Here is a 19745-nt window from a genome sequence, read left to right as displayed (position 1 = left end):
TGGGAAAAAAAAAAAAGAGGGAGAGAAGAAAAGAAAATACAATAAGGTGTCTGGGAGGGAGATCTGGATTGGAATCCCAGGTTTGCTAAATGCTGCCTCAGTGATCTCGGACAGGTTGCCTGATTTCTCAGTCTTTGCTCATTATTTATAAACTGGAGATTGGTTCTTCCTCAGATTACTCCTAAATGCTGGAGGGTAGTAGAATATGCCACCCCAAAGTATGCTTCTTTGGCATAAGAATTATTCTGAGAAAGAGACACAGAAGCCCAGAAAACAAACTAGAAGTTAAACTTTTGTAAGGGAAACGTACATTTATGAAGGAAATGGCCATTTATAAGTGTCTCCCACTCTGTACCTAGCAGAGGACAACTCTAATACATCACTAGTGATTCATCAATGGAGAAGACACTGGCTTAAACTGTATAACAGACTTTTAAACTTGTTTTTCTTCCCCTAGTCACCTCTATAAGTGGTCTCCACCCTCCCCTCGCGCCCCCCCCCCCCCACAACATCTATTCTCTTTTGTTTTTACTGGAAAATGGTATTTAGGTTGGCATTCTAAGCCTTTTCCCTGGGTAGCTCCTGTGTACATGTGAAGGATACATGTTAATAAATTTGTTTTTCTGTTGTCACTCTTTTATTTTATAAGGATTTCAACCAACAACTCAGAAAAGCAGAGAGAAAATTATTCCCCCCCCCCCCCCCCGCACCACACCTAAAGTGTGCTCTGCTGAGGATAACAGACTATTTTAAAAAAGAGAGAGAGAGTACCTATGCTGAGAAGCTTACATTCTAGGGGAGAGGTGCAGGAGCCATTAATAAGTCATTTACAATAGTACATAGAATAGTGATCATTGCTATGGAGAAAAATAATGCAAGGGAGAGGGTTAGCGAGTCCAATCAAGAAATTTGACATTTTAGGGTGAACAAGAAAGCCCTGGCTGAGAGGGTGACTAGAGCAAAGGGTGAGGGAGCTAGCTTTACCATTGGGTTGGCCAAAAAGTTCATTTGGGTTGTAACATCATACAGAAAAACCTGAACAAACTTTCTGGCTAACTCAGTACTATGCAAGTATTTGGGCAAGAATGTTTGAGGCACAGGGAACAGCAAGTGCAAACGCCCTCCTGACACCAACTTGAGTAGCTGTAGCAGAGTGAATTGAAGGGAGGGAGGAAGGAGAAGAGACCAAATGGTAATAGGCAAAGCAAGTAAGGGGCCAACCCCAAAGTCAGAGTGGGAGGGGACTAGCAAAAAGGACACTGGAAGGTCTGAGGCCATTAGTGGAACAAACTAGCACAAAACTACCACATTCCCTCCGGAGAAGGGATGGTGGTGGTGGAGACTATTGGAAAAGGCAACAAAGGCATAGTTAACTGAGGAAGCAATGTTTTAGCTCCTGAGTTGGATGACAGTTACATAGATATTCATTGTTTTAATCTTTATTTCAATGTATGTTTTGTTTTTGCCTGTGTGTGTGTTAGTCGCTCAGTTGTGTCCGACTCTTTGTGACCCCATGGACCGTACAGCCCACCAGGCTCTTCCATCCATGGGATTTTCCAGGCAAGGATACTGGAGTGGGTTGCCATTTCCTTCTCCAGGGGATCTTCCCGACCCAGGGATTGAACCTGGGTCTCTTGCATTGTAGGCAGATGCTTTTATCGTCTGAGCTACTAGGGAAGCCCTGTTTTTGCATACCAACTTATAAAAATCAGTCCCGTTGGGAAAACTGAAAAGCAGGTAAGAGTAAATCCTGGACTGGTTCAGAAGGAAAAGAGCCAGCAAAGAAGGGAAAAAAAGCAACAAGAAGAAAACTAGAAAAGAGGAGTAACATGGAGGCTAACAGGAGATAGCCAAGGGACTGATCAGAGTCAAATTCTACAGAAAGGTTAGATAAGATGAATCTACCCAAGAGAAATGAAAACATACTAATAGAAGTGGTTAAAGTATGCATCCTCGCCTTGTTGCCAACCTCAGTGAAAAAACTTTCAGTCTTTCACCATGGTGTGATGTTACCAGTGGGTTTTTCATACATGGCCTTTATCATGTTGAGAAGTTTCTTGCTATTTCTAGTTTACTGGGTGTTTTTTATCATCAAAGTATATTAATTTTTAATGTAATTTTTATTGTAAAATAGACATAATGTGAAATTTACATGCAAAAGAATGAAATTGGACCCTTATCTAAGACTGTATACAAAAAATTAACTCAAAATGGATCAAAGACCTAAATGTAAGAGAGAAAATTTAGAAGGAAACACAGGGGAGAAAAGCTTCAGTACGCTGGATTTTGCAATAATTTCCTAGATATACACCAAAGGCACAGCTAATAAAAGAAAAAATTGACATATTGGACTTACCAAAATTTAAAACTTTTGTGCATCCAAGGTAACAGTCAATAGAGTATAAAGTCAACTCAGAGAATAAGAAAAAGTTTTTGCAAATCCCTACCTGTGATAAGGGATTGTTATCCAGAATATATAGAGAACTCCTAAAATTCAACAACAAACCAATTTACATGGTATGTCTTTCCATTTATTTATGTCTTCTTTCTTTCATCAATGGTTTTGCCATTTTCAGTCTTTCACCTCCTTGATTAAATTAATTCCAAAGTATTTTATTCTTTTTGATGTTATTTTAAATGGAATTCTTTCCCTACTTTCCCCTTTGTTCAGTATTAGAAATGCAATTGATTTCAGTGTGTTGATTTTGTACTACTACATTGCTTGATTCATCTATTGGTTCTAACAGATTTGTGTGTGTGTGTGGAGTCCTTAGGGTTTTCTACTATAAGATCACATCATCTTCAAAGAGATAAATTTTACTCCTTCCTTTCCAATTTGGATGCCTTTTCTTTTCCTCGCCTAGTTGCTCTAACTAGAACTTCCAATACTACATTGAATAGAATTGGCAAAAACAGGCATCCTTAATCTAGTTTCTTATTTTAGCAGATAAGCTTTTAACCTTTCATCATTGTGTATAGTGTCAGCTATGTGGTTTATATATGTGGCTTTCTTTTATTTATATTCCTAGCTTTTTAAGTGTTTTTATTATGAAAGGGTATTGAATTGGGTCACAAGCTTTTTCTGAATCAATGAGAAGACTGGGGAGTTTTTTTAGTATCAGTTCAGTTTAGTCACTCAGTCGTGTCCGACTCTGTGACCCTTTGGACTGCAGCACACCAGGCTTCCCTGTCCATCCCCAACTCCCGGAGCTTGCTCAAACTTCAAACTCATGTCCATCGAGTCAGTGATGCCATTGAGTTGGTGATTCAATATAGTGAGTAACATATGATCAATTTTTATATGTTGAACCATCCTTGTATATTCCAGGAATACAGTTCACTTGATCACAGTATGTAACTTTTTTTTATATGCTGCTGAATTCATTAGTATTTTGTTGAGAATTTTTATATTAGTGTTCTTAAGGAATATTAGTCTGTATAGTTTCCTTGTAGTGCCTTTATCTGACTCAGTATTAGGGCAATGCTGGCTTCACAGTTAGAAAGCATTCTCTCCACTTTTAATTTTTTTTTTTTTTTTGGAAGACTTTGAGAAGGACTGATATTAGTTCTTTAAACTTTTGGTAGAATTCACTGGCAAAGCCATAGAGTCCAGGGCTTCTATTTGTTGGGAGGGTTTTGACTATGGATTCAATCTCCTTATTAGTTACAAGTATTTTCAGATTTTCTATTTCTTTGTGATTCAGAGTTGGTAGGATTTGTGTTTCTAGGAATTAGGTCATTTAGTTATTCAATTTGTTGGTGCACAAATATTCACAGAATTCTCATAAATCTTTTCATTTATGTAAATAGTAATGACCCATTCTTTCTGATTTTAGCAAATTGAGTTTTCTCTTTTTTGTAGTCAATCTAGCTCAAGACTTACCAATTCTAATGATCTTTAAAAAAAAAAAACTTTTGTTTTTTTTGATTTTCCATATTCTCTTGTTATCCTATTCTCCATTCCATTTATTGCTGCTAAGCTGGTAAGTCGTTTCAGTCATGTCCGACTCTGTGCGACCCCATAAACGGCAGCCCACCGGGCTCCGCCGTCCCTGGGATTCTCCAGGCAAGAACCCTGGAGTGGGTTGCCATTTCCTTCTCCAATGCACGGAAGTGAAAAGTCAAAGTGAAGTCACACAGTTGTGTCCGACTCTTCATGACCCCATGAACTGCAGCCTACCAGGCTCCTGTGTCCATGGGATTCTCCAGGCAAGAGTACTGGAGTGGGTTGCCATTGCCTTCTCTGCCATTTATTGCTACTCTAATCTTTACTTTCTGTCTTCTGCTAGCTTTGGCTCAATTTGCTCTTCATTTCTCTAGTTCCTTTAAAGTGTATGGGGGCTTCCCCGGTGGCTCAGATGGTAAAGAATCTGTCTGCAATGTGGGAGACCTAGGTTCGATACCTGGGTAGGGAAGATCCCCTGGAGAAGGGAACAGCTGCCCACTCCATCATTCTGGCTTCAAGAATTCCATGGACAGAGGAGCCTGGCAGCTACAGTCCATGGGGTTGCAAAGAGTCAGACACAACTGAGCGACTTTCACTTATGGTGTATAGTTATAGATTTGAGATCTGTTTTTTAAATAGTTTTATTTATTTTTGGCTGTACTGGATCTTCCTTGCTGCGTGGGCTTTTCTGTAGTTGTGGGGAGTTTCTAATGTCCTTATCTCTTGTAACCTTTTTAAATGTAAAATCTAGTCTGTTTAATAATATAACCACCTCCACTTTCCTTTGGTTACTGTTTTCATGGAATATATTTTTCCATCATTTTACTTCCAATCTCTTTGTGTCTTTATTTAAGGTAAGTTTCTTATAGACAGCAGATAGATGGAGTTTAGGAAATACATTCTGCCAATCTTTGGCTTTAAACTGGAAAGTTTAATCTACTTACATTTGAAGTAATTGCTGCTAAATAATGACTTTATATCTGCCATTTTGCTACTTGTTTTCTAAACTACTTATGTTTTTTCCCCTCAATCTTTCATTACTGCATTTTTTGGGTATTTAAATGTTTTTCTGTAGTCTACTCTTTTCATTTTCTGTAAATTTTTAGTTATTTTATTCGTGGTTACTTTTGGGATTACAATTAACATTTTGAACTTAAAACAACTTAGTTTGAATAATACCAACTTTCTTGAAAATAGTACATACTGTGCTTCCAAAACTATGTCCTTCTCATTTTATCCTGTTAGTGTCAGATTTTATCTCTATAAATTGTTTGCCTATCAGCATAGGTTTATAATTAGTGTTTTATACATATGACTTTAAAATCATACAGGGAAGTTGTTGTTTAGTCGCTAAGTCATGTCTGACTCTCTTGCAAACCTACGGCCTGTAGCCCACCAGGCTCCTCTGTCCCTGGAATTTCCCAGGCAAAAATACTGGAGTGGGTTGCCATTTCCTTTTCCAGGGGATCTTCTCCACTCAGGGATCAAACCCGAATCTCCTGCATTGGCAGGCGGATTCTTTGCCACTGAGCCACCGGGAAGCTCATAGAAGAAAAAAAGAGAGGAGTTATAAACGTTTAGTACAATGACATTGACCTTTACATTGACCTAGGTTTTCATCTTTATTGGTATTGTTTACTTCCTCATATGACTTCTAGTGTCCTTTTTTCTTCAGTTTGAAGAAGTCCTTCTAGCATTTCTTATAGAGCAGGTCTACTAATGACAAATCCCCTTCTCTCGATGCTTTCAAGATTCTTTTTCTTTGGCTTGCTACTCTTTGATTATAATCTGTTTTCTGTGGGTCTTTTTGAATTAATCTTACAAGGAGTTTTTTCAGTTTCCTGAATTTGTAGATCTGTCCAATTTTCTTTCTTTTGTGCTTTCTCTCCCCTTTTTCTTGAAGAATTTAAGACTAAGTTGCAAACACCTACATATTTCAGTGTGTGTTTCCTAAGAATAATCTGAGAAAAACCAAAGCAAAATTATCAAAATGAAGAAAGTTAACATTGATAAAATCCTCTAACTTAATCTATAACCCTTATTCAATTTTCATCAATTGTGCCCAAAATGCCCGTTATAGCTATTGTTTCCCTGGTCCCAAGTCTAACCCAGGATCACTTAATTGTCATGTCTCTTTAGTAGTCTTTAATGTGGAATAGTTCTTCTATTTAAATGTCTTCCATAATCTTGACATTTTTGTAAAGTATAAGTGAAGTGACAGTTGCTCAGTTGTGTCCAACTCTCTGTGACCCCATGGACTGTACAGTCCATGGAATTCTCCAGGCCAGAATACTGGAATGGGTAGCCTTCCCTTTTCCAGGGGATCTTCCCAACCCAGGGATCGAACCCAGGTCTCCCGCATTGCAGGCAGACTCTTTTACCAGCCGAGCCACAAGGGAAGCCCAAAAGTATAAGATGGTCGTTCTAAAATATGTCCTTCACTTTGGGTTTCTCTGTTTTGTTTCTCATGATTAGATTCATGCTACTCATTTTTTTTTTTTGGCAGAAAAATCACATGATGTTGTGTTCTTCTCCAGGCACTAAGATAGGTGATGTACATGATGTCTCCACTGTGAAGTCACTATTTTTACTTTATAATTATTTAGTAATTTGTAGGAAAATACTTTGAGACTATGTAAAGATCCTATTTTTCTTAAAAATTTAGAGTCCACTGATGATTGATGATGATTCAGTTCTAATTATGATGTTTACAAAATGGAGTTTTTTTTTTTAATGGAGTTTTTTAATGGGGTTTTTCTAATGCCATCATTCTTTCTATATTAGCTGACATTTTATGCTAATTAAGAACTTTCCTTTCTATCTCTTTTATGCCATTACTTATTCATTTGTGTCAATATGAATTCATGGATTCTTATTTTATTCAATGGGTTATAACCCATGGGTATAATTATTTATTTTAATAATTTATTTATTTGGCTGCACCGGGTCTTAGCTGTGACATGCAAGACCTTCTGTCTTCATGGCATGTGGGTTCTTTAATTGCAGCATGCAAACTCTCGATTGCAGCCCATGGGATCTAGTAATAAATAGTTCCCCAAGCAGAGATCGAACCTGGGCCCCTCCACTGGGAGTGGAGTCTTAACCACTTGACCACCAGGGAAATCCCTATAATGATTTAGTTAGGTGTTCAAACTGTCTCATTTCAAATTTTAATAATGTGTGCCTAAGACAGGAATTTTGACTTAACACTGAGCCATTATTTTCTACAGTAATTATACAGTCCCCTGTGCTATACAGTAGGACCTTGTTATCCATTCTAAATTTAATTGTTTGCATCTACAAATCCTAAATTCCCAGTCCATCCCTCTCCCTCCCCCACTCCTATCCCCAGCAACCACAAGTCTGATCTCTGTGTCTGTGAGTCTGAGTCTCTTCTGTAAATAGGTTCATATTTTAGATTCCACATATAAGCAAGGGGAGAGATGTTTCCTTTCTGGTTCTGGTGTGCTTTCTCACAGCTCATATAGCTTCTCCAGCACCCAGCTCCTGCCATACAAGGTGATCTGCAGTCACAAAGAGCTTTCCCCAGCACTCCCAGGGGTGGTTTTGTAGTAGAGGGCCTCTGGCAAGACACCTCCTAAAGAACAGATTTTTTCGGCACCCCAGAGGGTAGATTTCCAGCAAATTTCACCAGCACAGCACCCCCATGACTTCTCTGTCATTCAGCGAACCCGGCCATGCCTTGTCCAAAAAGGTCTGGATATCAGCTCTTGGGGGAGGGGGTATTCATCCTTGGACCCTCTATCTCAGCCTTAGTGGCTGCTTCTTGGCTATTCCTATATTCTTTATAGTTATCTCTACTCTTTATTAGCCAATCCTTCATTCCTCCAATCATATTATAATTAGTAATTATTTATATTCAAGATATAAATTATTCAAATTACTGTGTAGTTTTTTTTTTTTTCTCCTGACTGACACAAATGACTCCAAATGCAATTCAGGCACGGAGACCTTATAGGTTGATATGTCAGACGTAAGGTCCCAAGAAGTCTCTGTTATTTTCCATTTTGAATGGGTGGGACGTGAAGGCACATGGATGGCAAAGAGGTGAGCAGGAGTTCAGCTTCCTCCCCTGGCATGCCCATCAGCTGTTGTAAGAGAATATTGTCCGTTTTCATGTCCACTCTGGGAAGCTCTGGGTTTTGGCTGGCCTCTGCTGCACAGGTGGCTCAGTGGTAAAGAACCCGCCTGCCAATGCAAGAGAGACACGAGTTCAGTCCCCAGGAAGACCCCCTGGAGAAGGGCATGGCAACCCACTCCAGTATTCTTGCCTGGAGAGTTCCATGCATAGAGGAGCCTGGCGGGCTAGGACTGAGCAAAGCAACTAAGCACTGCTGCATATGGGTACCTGCCTGCACTTTGCATTCTCTTCTCAGCTGCAACCAGAGCTGGATTCCTCTGCTGGCCTCTTGGGGTCTTGTACATTTAACGGAGCCTCTTCTGAAGCCAAAGTGTTTGAAAAACCGGCCCCGCCCTCATTGTGCGAGCCAAGTGGCCAGCTTCACCTTGACCGCTCCAGACACTCCCTGTAGGGGTTCTTTCAAAGGTGCCTCTGGACATTAATCTGTTTATTATACTGCAACTCTCATACCTGGAAGGATCACCGGCCTCAACCAACTCCAGCATCATGAAGATGTAGGGACAAGGGCCAGAGGCTACTCATGCTGGCGCCTCCTTGTGACCCCCACCGAGGCACTGGAGTGTGTCTTGGGGGTGCAGGCCCAGGACAGGAGAAAAGAGGTACAGGGCTTTCAGCAATGGGAATTCTGGGTCCTCAGTGAAGCATCAGGTGAACCCGCTTCCTAAAAAGATAGAATGGTCAAGGGAGGAAGTTGAGGGTTGTGAACAAATGGTCAGTACTGCATAAAAACCCCAGAAATCCAGGGGCACAGGTGGGAATGCCTACTGAGACAGAGACCAGCTGAGGGTAACTGCAGAGGGACATCCAGGGGGGCCCATCCCCCTTTAACTTCACGTCTGGGTGGAAGTTCAGCCGCATGTCTCAGGGAAGGGTCTGCTTGATTTAGCATGGCAGCCCCAAACATATCACGTTTCAAGCAGAAATCAACACATTCGCTGGCAGCCTGGAGGGCGAAGGAGGGATGAGAATACGTCTCTAAATAAGAAAAGCACGACACCCAGGTTCTAGTTCTTGACTTTAATGCTAGGTGAGGGTACCGAGGCTCTGTGGATCAAAGCGCTCACAGACAGGAAAATGAACGAACACAGGCAGCGTTATGCGGTGTTCACAAACCCAACACTACAGAAGGAAGACGACGGACCCGTGACCTCCCACACCCAGAGGCAACTGTCTGCTCCTCCTCTTGGCCTCTGTTCCCATCTCCCCGACCCCTCAGCCAGCCCACCCTTCCCCCCGTTAACATATGTGTGTACACACATGATTCTTCGGAAATTCCAAAAAGTGCCTCTCCCACCCCTGCTCCCACCACTCTGGCTTCTGATGAACAAACCCTGTGTTGTAAGCATGAGGCAGACACCACCTTCTTGGAAGAGCCACAGCAAAATGGTACCTGAGAGAGCGTAATCACTTACAGTGCAATCAAATACGGACAGAAGGTATGCAGAAGGAAGATATCTGAAATCCTAACGGGGATCAAAATGCTGGGTGTCAGTGGTTTCTGTTTTCTTGTTGTTATCTGTCTTAACCATTAGAGGATCCAGCTTAGACCAAGATGACACCCTGAGGCTCACCCGACGCTGTGGCTTGCAGTTGTCAATTTCCCAGTCCTCCAATGAGCGACCCAGAACAGGAAGATGACACCACCTGAGCAGCTGGAGGCACAAGACTCCAGACAGCTCCCAGAATGTCCCAAATCCCAGGGAGAAAGACAGAAAATTGCAGAGCACAGTTGACTGCCTTCCACATGATAAGCACTGGACAGCCTGGTGAGCTCACCAGAAGTTGAATAAAGATGGTGACGATCCCTTTATTTCTTCGATTTAGAGCGTTACCCAGAGAATTCCCCCGACTTGGGATGGTGGGAGGGGTCTCACTGGTTGTGTTTCAATCTTGGCAAACTGAGTTGCCGTTAAGTTTTTCAATCTTACTAAATTGCAGCTAGCATTGCACCATGCAGTCCTATCTCCTAAAACTTGCACCGTCCCAACCACTGAGCAGAGCTCCTGGGAGAAAAGGTACCAAAGTCAAACGTAAGGGAGGCTTCAAAGGCAAGCCCTTTGGTTTGACCAACCGACATCACGCACAAGAATTCCATGTGCACGAACTTCATTTCACTCTGGGAAGCAGTTGTCCTCTGGAACCCTCCTTCCTGACCCAACGGTTCCTATGCTCTGGGCCTGGCCACTGCCAGCTGAAAAGGGAACCCAACTGGGAGAGGTCACTTCCTCAGAGATGACCTTTATTTGGAGGCCATCGCCACAAACCCCCACATCCAAGAGCACTTTGCAGCCTGGCCTTGGCTCCTCATGAGAGGATGGCCCAACGTGACCATCAAATTCTCTCACTCCATGTGGAAAGAGCTCTAAGCTGGCCGCTGGTATCCCTGCTCAGCCTGGTCTACCAGCCTACAGCCGTGTCTCCCCACGAAGGTACAGAGCGTACCACCCTGAGGACAACTCGGGGAGCAGAGAAACAGGGGTGTCTCCAGCAAGAGGCACAGGGACAGTGTTCTTATTCAGCGCCCACGGAGCCCCCAGCAAGTCGTAAGGGGCTGATTTTGAGCAAACCTGTATTTGCGTGAATCAGTCACTCCCTGTCTTACCAGTGTGGACTCTAAATAACTGAATGCTGTGATGCTCTGGGCTGAGGAGGGAGACAGAAGGGGCCGAGGTGGGATTACTGAAAGCTCTGGGCTTCACTGTCTGCTCTCCCTTCACACCGGCTCCCTCCTGAAGAGCCTGCCTCACTGTCTGTCAGAAAACAAATTTTTACAGGAGTTCAAGCTACTGGCGAGTCTGGACAACTTAAATGAGAGACTTTCCTGTGAGAAGAAGGCAAGGGCCGTGCTACTGGGTCCAAGCAGGGGTGTTAGCTCCAGAAAAGTGACAGTCTGTTTGTAGATAAGAACAGGAGAGGACGCTTTACCTCGGAACCTGAAGCACTGACTGGACCATCCCCTCAGATGCTGGCCTGGATGCCTGCTCCACACACACAAGAATACAGTGTATGAGTCGGAGCCCATGCCCTGGAATCTTCTCACAAAGAGGCCAAGGGGTCACTGTCCCGTGAGGGAATTTAAGGTCTGGCCTGCTTCTCCTCAGCTCCCGCCCCCCTCCTCACCAGTCTCCTCCTGGAAGAATGAGACTGATGAGGCTCATAGGAAAAAAAATCTTACAAGAGCACTCGGGAGCAGTTAAGTTCAATCGCGATAGCAGGGAGCAGCCCTACACATGGTGTGGGAACGCCCGCTCCAGTGACTGGGGCTGCAGAGTATTTCCCGGGGACGCGGGCCCACACCCCCGATTGGCGGCCCCGGGCTGCAGACGGCACAAGAAGGAAACGCAGTGAGGCAGAAGCTGCTGGATCTTTTTCTCTCCAAACTGGCTTCCTGCTTGTCATCCCTCAGCTCCGGGGACAGCTGCGCCTCTCCCCCAGCCCCTTCTTCCCTTCCCCAAGACAATCTCCGGGAAGGAGAACACTGATGGGGAAAAAGCAACAGGGGTTCCCCATCCAGGGAGGTTCACCGTAAACTGGATCCAAACACATAGAATAGCGGCCAAGCAGGGATTCTGAGCCTCTAGAATGGATGTTACATCTCAAAGAAGATCTAGGCATCCTGCCTGCTTGACTGACTTCAGAAGGAGTCCCTGAAATGTGCACTCCAGCCCCAGGAGGCCATCACCCTTCAAGCAAGGCAGGTTGGTGGAAAGGAGGAGAAGCCCAGGCCCCGAGGCAGGGCTGTAAACATTGTGCTTTTCTAAGGCCAACCTGGTGCATGGCTTTGGCAACTAGGGTAACATCTCAAAAAGGTGGTGAAGAGTATGTCTTGGGAGGAAAAGTCTTTCCACATCCTAAAATGAAGCGTGGGGCTATCACTGGGGGAAGAAGGAAAGAAGATGCTCCTTCTTCAGCCAGGGGCTGTGGGGGGTGGGCCGTGGGCAAATTCCCCCCACCATGTTCTAGGTTCATACTGAGACAATGAGCACAAGGGTGGAGGAGTGGTTACGCCTACATCAGCTTGGCAACGTGGCTCTAAAAGGGCACAAACTCTCTTGCAAGGTCAAGAAAATGACTAAACCTCTCTGGACTTGCCGGTCAAGCCCTTGCTAACCGGACCCCATCAGCCTCAGGCAGAGACCACCGTGCCTTGAGGTCCCCCGGGGGCCACCAGCCTCGAGTCTGGTCCCAAGGTGTAGCCGGGGAGACCGGGGCTGCCCCTCCGTTCCCCTGGAGCCGAGCCTCAGGACCCGTCCTCACCTCAGGAGGTGCTGGGGCAGCCAGGAGCCCCTCCAGGGACCTCGCTCCCAGAGCCACCAAGGGGACCGGCTACCCTCCCTGACGGGACTCTGCTCCCTGCCAGCGCTACTCACCACCACGTGATCTTGAACTCATAGATGGGGCGCTTGCAGTAGTAGTGGTTGACGAGGTGCTTGTCGCACACCCCGATGCACTGGTGGTCCACGGTGAGGCCCTGGGCCGACAGGTCCGTGACCAGGCAGTGCAGCAGGTCGTAAACATCAGCCACGGCCTCCCAGGGCCCGAAAGACACGTCCACTTCACAGTGGTGCTCAAAGAGCTGCCCGTCACTCTCGCTCCGCTCAAAGCGCAGCGAGTTCAGCAGCGGGCACTCGTAGGGGGTGATGGGCATTTCCTCCTTGAAGACGCAGACCTTGAGCTTGGCAAAGCGGGCTTTCCGTTGGACGGCGCGCAGCCGGGCGATCTCCACGATCCGCTCCAAGTGGTCTACGAGGGGTGAACACAGAACCCATCACTGGACGTGGCTGGGAGTTGGGGCAGGGAGCAGAGAGAGACCACCCCAGTGACGGTGGAGCCTGGAGGGAAGAGACAGACCCCCGGGGAAGGCACTGTGTAGGCCCACGAGGGGCACAAACTTCACCAGGGATGGCGGGCAGTTCTGCAGGGCCAAAGGAAACCAATGGGACAGGATAAGGGTCTCTTTCTGAAATGCAATTTAATGACGCTGCAGGCAAGGTGGGCCCTGCTTCACCTGAGTCTTCCCCCTGTGACTGAGAGGACAGCAGGAAGGGAAGCGGGACTCTCTCCCATCCCAAGTATGACAGGTGTGTAGGAAGCCGTGACCCCTCTCTCCTGGTGGAGATCCTGACACTGACAGATGCCTCGCAACCCTCCCTCCTCGCACCCCGACTGCGCGGGTCGTGGCCCCCTCACCTTTGTAGTAGGGCATGAGCCCCAGGAATGCCTGGCGCACCTTCTCCCCCTTCAGTGGCTGCATGTTCTCCAGCTGCTCCAGGAGGGGCCCGATGGCGTAGTACTGGGCCTCCTTGTACACGGCCCGCACGCGCTCCCGGGGCGGCAGGTCCCCCGAGCGCAGGAAGTTCAGCACATCGCTGAGCAGGAAAGAAAGAGGGCGGGTGAAGAGGAGCTGATGGACCCGGACAGGGCCACCCAGAGGTCAGAGCACAGGCTCTGGACCCAGGCGGCCCGCTGTGTAACCTCAGGTAAGAGAATTTAATCTCTCTGTGCCTTGATTTTCTACTCTCTAAAATGGGGAGAGAGTCAGAAAACTACCCCATCATGTTATGAGGGGATTAAATAAGTTAACATAAAAAATGTGCTTAGAAAACACCCAGCACAATGACTTCCAGTGGTTAAGACTCCATGCTCCCAATGCAGGGGCCATGGGTTCAATTCCTGGTTGGGGAAGTAAGATCCCACATGCTGCATGGTGTGGCCAAGAAAGAAAGACATCTGGCACAGAGTAAGCCCTCAATAAGTGTTACTGGTTGTTATCAGTACCATTATTAATATAATTATTAAGTACACATAGGAAAAATGAAAAGATATATTTAACCTCTTTATATATTTTAATTGAGGTATAGTTAATATTACCTATGAATATACCCATAACAACCACCACCTACATCAAGATACAGAACATTCCCATCTCCTAAAAGTTTCCTTGGGCCTCTTCCCAGCCAATCACTAGAGAGGCAAACGGTCTAACTTCTATCAACAAAGAGTACTTTTGCCTCTTCTTGAAATTCATGTAAGTGGAATCATACAGTAGTCCTCTTTTGTGCCTGGCTCCTTCCCTTCAACCTAGTGTTTTTTAGATTGATTTCCTGCGTTGTATGCAGCAGAATTTCCCTTCCTTTGTTGTTTTTCTTTTATTGCTAAGTATCACACCATTATATGGGTGTGCTATAAACTATTTACCCATTCTCCTGCTGATGGACATTTGAGTTGTTTCCGGTTTGGGGTCTCTTAAGAGTAAAGCTGTGATAAATATTCCCTGTAAACTTTTTGTGGACTTGGGGACCAATCCCTCTTAAGTAAATGTCAGCAGGAGAACTTTTTGGTCATAAATGCCTGTTTGACAAAGTGGTTGTAGCATTTCATTCCCACTAGCCACGTGGACGAGTTCTACACCCCCAACCCATCCCGGCCATCAGTATTACGCTATATGGAGAAGATGACTGCCTAGCCCTGACACCTGAACAAACTGGTTTCAGGAGTGAATAAAAATGACATGCTGTATTTTCTTAAAATAAAAATTCAGCTCTTTCAGTTCTCTCTTTAGATTCTGCAGTGCTTAGAGTAATTGGACCTGCCACCGGTAGGTGTGGAAGGGCTCTTCTGTGAGGGTGTATGAGTAAACCTCAACATCAAGCTGTTACCTCCATAGTTTAGTCTATGACCATGATGCAACACCAGCCAGCACTCACTAAGTAATAATCTGTGTCAGCCACTATTCAGGTGTTATCCCATATAATCCCTTCAATCACATGGGGTAAGTGCTCTTGCATCCATTTTATAAATGAGGAAAACCTGGGGCTCAGAGAGCTTAAGGAACACTCTTACTAAAGGAGCCATGGCTAGCTGGAGGCCCAGATGCAGGCACAGGTGACTCCAAGCTCATGCCCACAATGGTCCAGACTTTAGTCCAAAGTGCTATGTAATGAGCCCAGCCGGAAACCAGCCCAGGGGGAGGCCCAAGAAGCCTCCTCAGTGGGTGCTGGCACGTGCGCTCACCCACAGAAAAAAGCCCTAAACTCTTTCCACAACTTCACATGCTGCTGGTGAATCACAGGCCACTGGAGTCCAGCAGCCTGAGCATGAATGCCACAGTATCCTGTTTTCCGCCACACCCTCGCCTGGTCCTGCCACTCTCCAGCTGTGGCCCATGCTGAGCATGGGCACAGCAGCCCAGGGCCACACCTAGTGCCCCCTCCCCATCACCCCTTCCAAAATTAGTCCTTTAGGCTTGACGGCAAACCTCAGTGAGCTCTGAAAAACATAACCCCGGGGCCAGGCCCAGGGAGGAGTGCTGTGGGAGATGCCAGCTGGGGCCAGCACTTTCCTCCCCCAAACAGCCTGCAAACAAAAATCTTTTTATAGCTCTGCAGAGAGATGTGACACTTTGTTTTCTCAGCACTGGAGGCAGCTGACAGCCCAATGGGGAAACCCAGATGCTTCAAAGCAAATTATTTGACCAGAGGCTCCTTTCTGAGGATGAAAAATGACCCTCCTCCCGGTGTGGGCAAGCCTACTTGGAGGCCGGCACAGAGATGTAGCAGTTGGAGGGTTTTCTTTTGTTCAAGGTCAAGGACCATGCTAGCTCTCCAGTCATCTCCAAAGTTAGATGGATGGGGCAAAGAGCTTCAGCCATATACTCAAAGGACCTGGCCAGAGGTCACACCAAGATTCTATTTAATCCACATGACAGGCCTGCAAAGCAGCTATAATTATTTCTCATTTCACAAACAAGGAAACGGAAACACAAAGTCTTTAACTTGTGTGTAAAGTTGTCAGAAGTTATTTCTGGGAAAGACTTTTTTTTTTGAGATTATATCTTCCCATGGCTTACTGTTAAAATGACAGTAACAACTGAAGCTATTTTTTGTTGTTGTTGTTTTTTTTTAAAAGACTTGGCAATACTATAGGATGGCAACCCTATGTTGGTCCTTCCCTTACCTATTTTATTGTTATTTATTCATTTATTGCTGCACTGTGCAGCTTGTGGGATCTTTAGTTCCCCAACCAGGGACTGAATCCAGGCCCTTGCCAGGGAGAGCATGGTCCTAACCACTAAACCACGAGGGAACTAACTCCCTGTTTGTTTGAAACTATTGAAAGAAGTCTGGGAACCACTGCCACACGCCATGTTCCTCCCTAACGGTGATGCTGACGCTGGTGGAATTCCACTTGCCAGTCTTTGCATAGCAGAGAAGCGGTTTCATCACACCTACCCAACATGTGTTACCTGGGATGTCTGGGGCTGTCCTTGCCTCCTCTGGGAAAGAAACTAAGAGGTCCGATCCAGTTCAGAGTGCACATGCATTAAATCCCACCAGCAGGTTATCTCCTCTTCCGGGTGTTAGGGAAGGTATCACGGTCCTGGGCCCCAGCCCAGGCCACTCACTCACCAGGACGACGCAGGTGACGGCAGAGGGAAGGACGTACCCGAAGTGTGTGCCGTCGCGGTCGATGAAGTAGCGGCCCTCGGCGTCGGTGGGGATGTAGTGTCGCCCGCTGAACATGGCCGCCAGCATGGTGTCCTCGTAGCGCCGCAGGGTGGACAGGCGTGTGGTGAAGTGAGCCCCTCCGATGTTAAGGGGGACGACCTCAGGGAACTGGGGAGGAATCACCGGCGCTTTCAGTCCGGCAGCTGGGGAGGCGAGCCCGGGCTGCCCGAAACCTGGGCATCTTTCTGACCGCTTCTCTCCCCATCCCCCCACCCCACTCTTCAGTTACCAAGTCCTCCCCCTCCTCCTTCCACAGCTCTCAAATCAGGTCTCTTCCCTGCAGTCCTCCTACCTCTGCTCCAGAGTTCAAAGCCTTCGCCGTGCTCCTTCTGCTTTCTGAACTTCCCGTCTTTGTGCCTCTGCTCCTGTCCCCAGCGTTCCTGCCACTCCTGTCCATTCAGCGAATGCAACTGCCCCATACGGCAGCGCGTGCTGATCACTGCGCAAGCGCACCTGGGTGAGCAGGCTCCGCTAGCCCAGCTGTGCGCCCTTCTGCTAATTCACACTAAGGCACCTGGGGGTTAGCAGCATCCACTTATTTAAGAGCTTCTATTCAAGATCCCCTGCTTTGTGAGAAATTTTTTTTCTTTTACTTTCTTTCAAATATTTATTTATTTGGCTGCACGGGCGTCTTAGTCGCAGCATGCGGGTCTAGTTCCCTGACCCGTGCATTAGGAGCACTGAGTCTTAACCACTGGATCACCAGGGAAGTCCTGCGTGAGCGATTCTACTCTGTCGTCCCTTGCCTGCCCCAAGATAGGTTTAACTAAACACTCCCACCATTGTGCCTTCACTATACCCACATTCTCTATAATAGTGCCTTACACAATAGGTGCTTTGTACTGTTGGCGGTTATTTATTACTGCCCAAGTTTTCCGAGGGCAGGGACAGCATCTTGTTCACCTATTCTGAGGCCACCCAGAGCAGGGCTCACAGAGGCTTGTTGAATAACACCAGGCATCCACTCCTCACCCCCTGTACCTCTCTGCTTCCCTCCTTAATCTGTGCAGTGAGATTAGTCCTCAGTCCAGTTACAGTTCTGAAGTCAAGGGCAGGGAATGAGGGTACCAACATTTGCCCTGAGAAGCTCCAGGTTCTCCCTAATATGCTCAGGGTCTTCTTCCCCCCCCCCCCCCCCTCCTAATCTCTTCACTGCTTGTGGCTTTGAAAGAAACCAGGCCAATTCTCTCTAATTTTCCCACAAACCTCCTCCAGATTAACTAAAATTGTACCCCACTGCATACTTTTCAATATTACGACATCGCTCTGGCTCTGTGAAAGTCTGTGTGTATTTATCTAGACCGTCCTTTCTCCCAACATTCATAATCCTTTTGTGAAATGAAAGTAGGAACAAACACACTACATCAAAGTGGTCCAGGGTCTTGTGCAGTGTGCCTGGCTCACAGTAAAACCCCAAATAAGCATCGAATGAATGGATGAATCAGACAGATAGGCATTTACATTCTGTGAATGTAGGTGATGTTACTCGTCTGCACCCAGAGGACATAGGAAATGCCTTCTGCTTATTCAACAGCTAGCTCCTCTAAAACTATTCTATGTGCACACCAAGGACTCATATATTATTTGCAGATAATAATACTTTACATTACTCACATGAAGCCATGTAATATTTTACATTACTCACATGAAGCCATGTAACATTTTACATTACTCACATGGAGCCATGTAATCTGTGAAAGAGCAGGCACTAGAGTGCTGGCCTATAGTCTCCAGGTCCTATGCTTTTTCTCTCAAAACAGACTGTTTCCCAGTGACAGTGCACAAAAAAAAGAAAAAAAAAAAAAAAAAAGGGCACCCCGTGTCTCCGAGGGCTCTTTTCTTTTCTTTCTTCAATTACAAAAGTCCTCCTGGAGTTTTGCCCATTTCACAAGTGCCCCATGATGTTCAGAGCACAGCCTCTTAACCCCAAGAGGACACTACAACTTCCTAACAGCCTCACCCAGGCCCACCTTGCCCTTCTGGGGTTGAGTCCCTTCATCTAGAATGCCACCTGTCACATGCTTCCACGTCTGCCACTACCTTAGCCACTATCTCCTAGCCTCTGTCTTCAGTGTCCAGCTGGGCCCCTCCTTCTTTCCTCCAGAGGGTCATTTCAGGTGTTCACATGATAGTGTCACATGCATTCAGTAAGACCAGTGGAAGCCACTGTGCATCATAGCACAGCACCTAGGAGGCAGAGCCGTGGAGCTGTCCGGTGGGTAAGGCTACATCTATGAACTGGCCTGCTTTACATCTGCACACTGCCCCTGACCCACACTCTCTGGGCAGCTGGAGACTGGGTCTGCACAACTGCCCAGGCATCTTCTTGGATTTTCTAGAAAACACTACCATCTCTTGGGGGCTCCAAGGGCCCCTTCCCATGGCCTACTAGCCCTCCTCCAGTAGATAAGGGTGGGACAAAGGGATGGGAGTACCAACCCAGGAGGCAGTGAATCCTGGAAGGAGGGGGATGGGAGGGCCAGGTGCCTCCTGGGACGGGGAAGACACACCTGGTGCTTTTGGCAAGGGGTGAAGGGGATCGGTGGGTGGTGGGAGCAGGGTGGGTAGGGGAGCAGAGAGGACTGGTGCTGCCCTCGGCCCGACCCCCACCCTCCACCTCCGCGCTGCTCACATCCCAAGGTCAGCTCTGCCGGACACTGGCTCCTCATTCTGCACCCCTTCCCGCGCCCCCAACCCCTCCCCGGATCCAGGTACCTCCTGCGGCAGCAGAGGCAGTGCGTGCCCCGCCTGCGTGGCCGTCGGGGTGGCCGGCTCCAGAAAGTCGTCTTCGGCGTCGGAGCTGGACATGGCACCGTCCGGGCGACGGCTGTCTGGCTCCCGCCCCGTGACTACCACCATCCCTCTGGCTCTGGGCAGTGGGCGCGGCTTCGGGCGGGCGGGCGGGCGGGAGGGCGGCGGCCCGGGCACTAGCACCCAGCAGCTCCTGGCATGACGCGGCGCGGCCGACAGGCGGGGCCGGAGGGGCCGAGAGCGCAGCGCGCACAAGCTGGAGGGCGGCCACTCCCCTCAGCGCCGACCGGCTCGCCGACTGGCTCGCCGACCACTGTGGGGACCGCAGGGCCACGGGCCTGACCCAGCGGCCTCACGCCATTGGCCGAACCCCGCTAGC

The 19745-nt window shown here is 47.0% G+C and overlaps 1 protein-coding gene across 2 annotated transcripts; it reads right to left on the bottom strand.

Annotated features, from left to right (window-relative positions):
- Positions 1–746: 746 nt before the first annotated feature.
- Positions 747–19496, bottom strand: KCTD7 (potassium channel tetramerization domain containing 7). Of its 2 annotated transcripts, XM_061153355.1 has the most exons (6): positions 19331–19496; positions 16554–16723; positions 13299–13477; positions 12479–12851; positions 8316–8769; positions 747–8155 (listed from the first exon to the last, which is right to left on the bottom strand). In XM_061153355.1, exons 1-5 carry the CDS (start codon positions 19472–19474, stop codon positions 8742–8744), a joined length of 894 nt encoding a protein of 297 aa, XP_061009338.1. In that variant the 5' UTR covers positions 19475–19496; the 3' UTR covers positions 747–8155; positions 8316–8741. The 2 variants fall into 2 exon arrangements, with proteins under 2 accessions (XP_061009338.1, XP_061009339.1); XM_061153356.1 differs by lacking the exon at positions 8316–8769.
- Positions 19497–19745: the final 249 nt, after the last annotated feature.

Source organism: Dama dama, chromosome 10 (assembly GCF_033118175.1).
Source record: "Dama dama isolate Ldn47 chromosome 10, ASM3311817v1, whole genome shotgun sequence".
Taxonomy (NCBI): domain Eukaryota; kingdom Metazoa; phylum Chordata; class Mammalia; order Artiodactyla; family Cervidae; genus Dama; species Dama dama.
The sequence above is the reverse complement of the archived record's forward strand: the minus strand, read 5'-3'. Positions and strand labels throughout refer to the sequence as shown.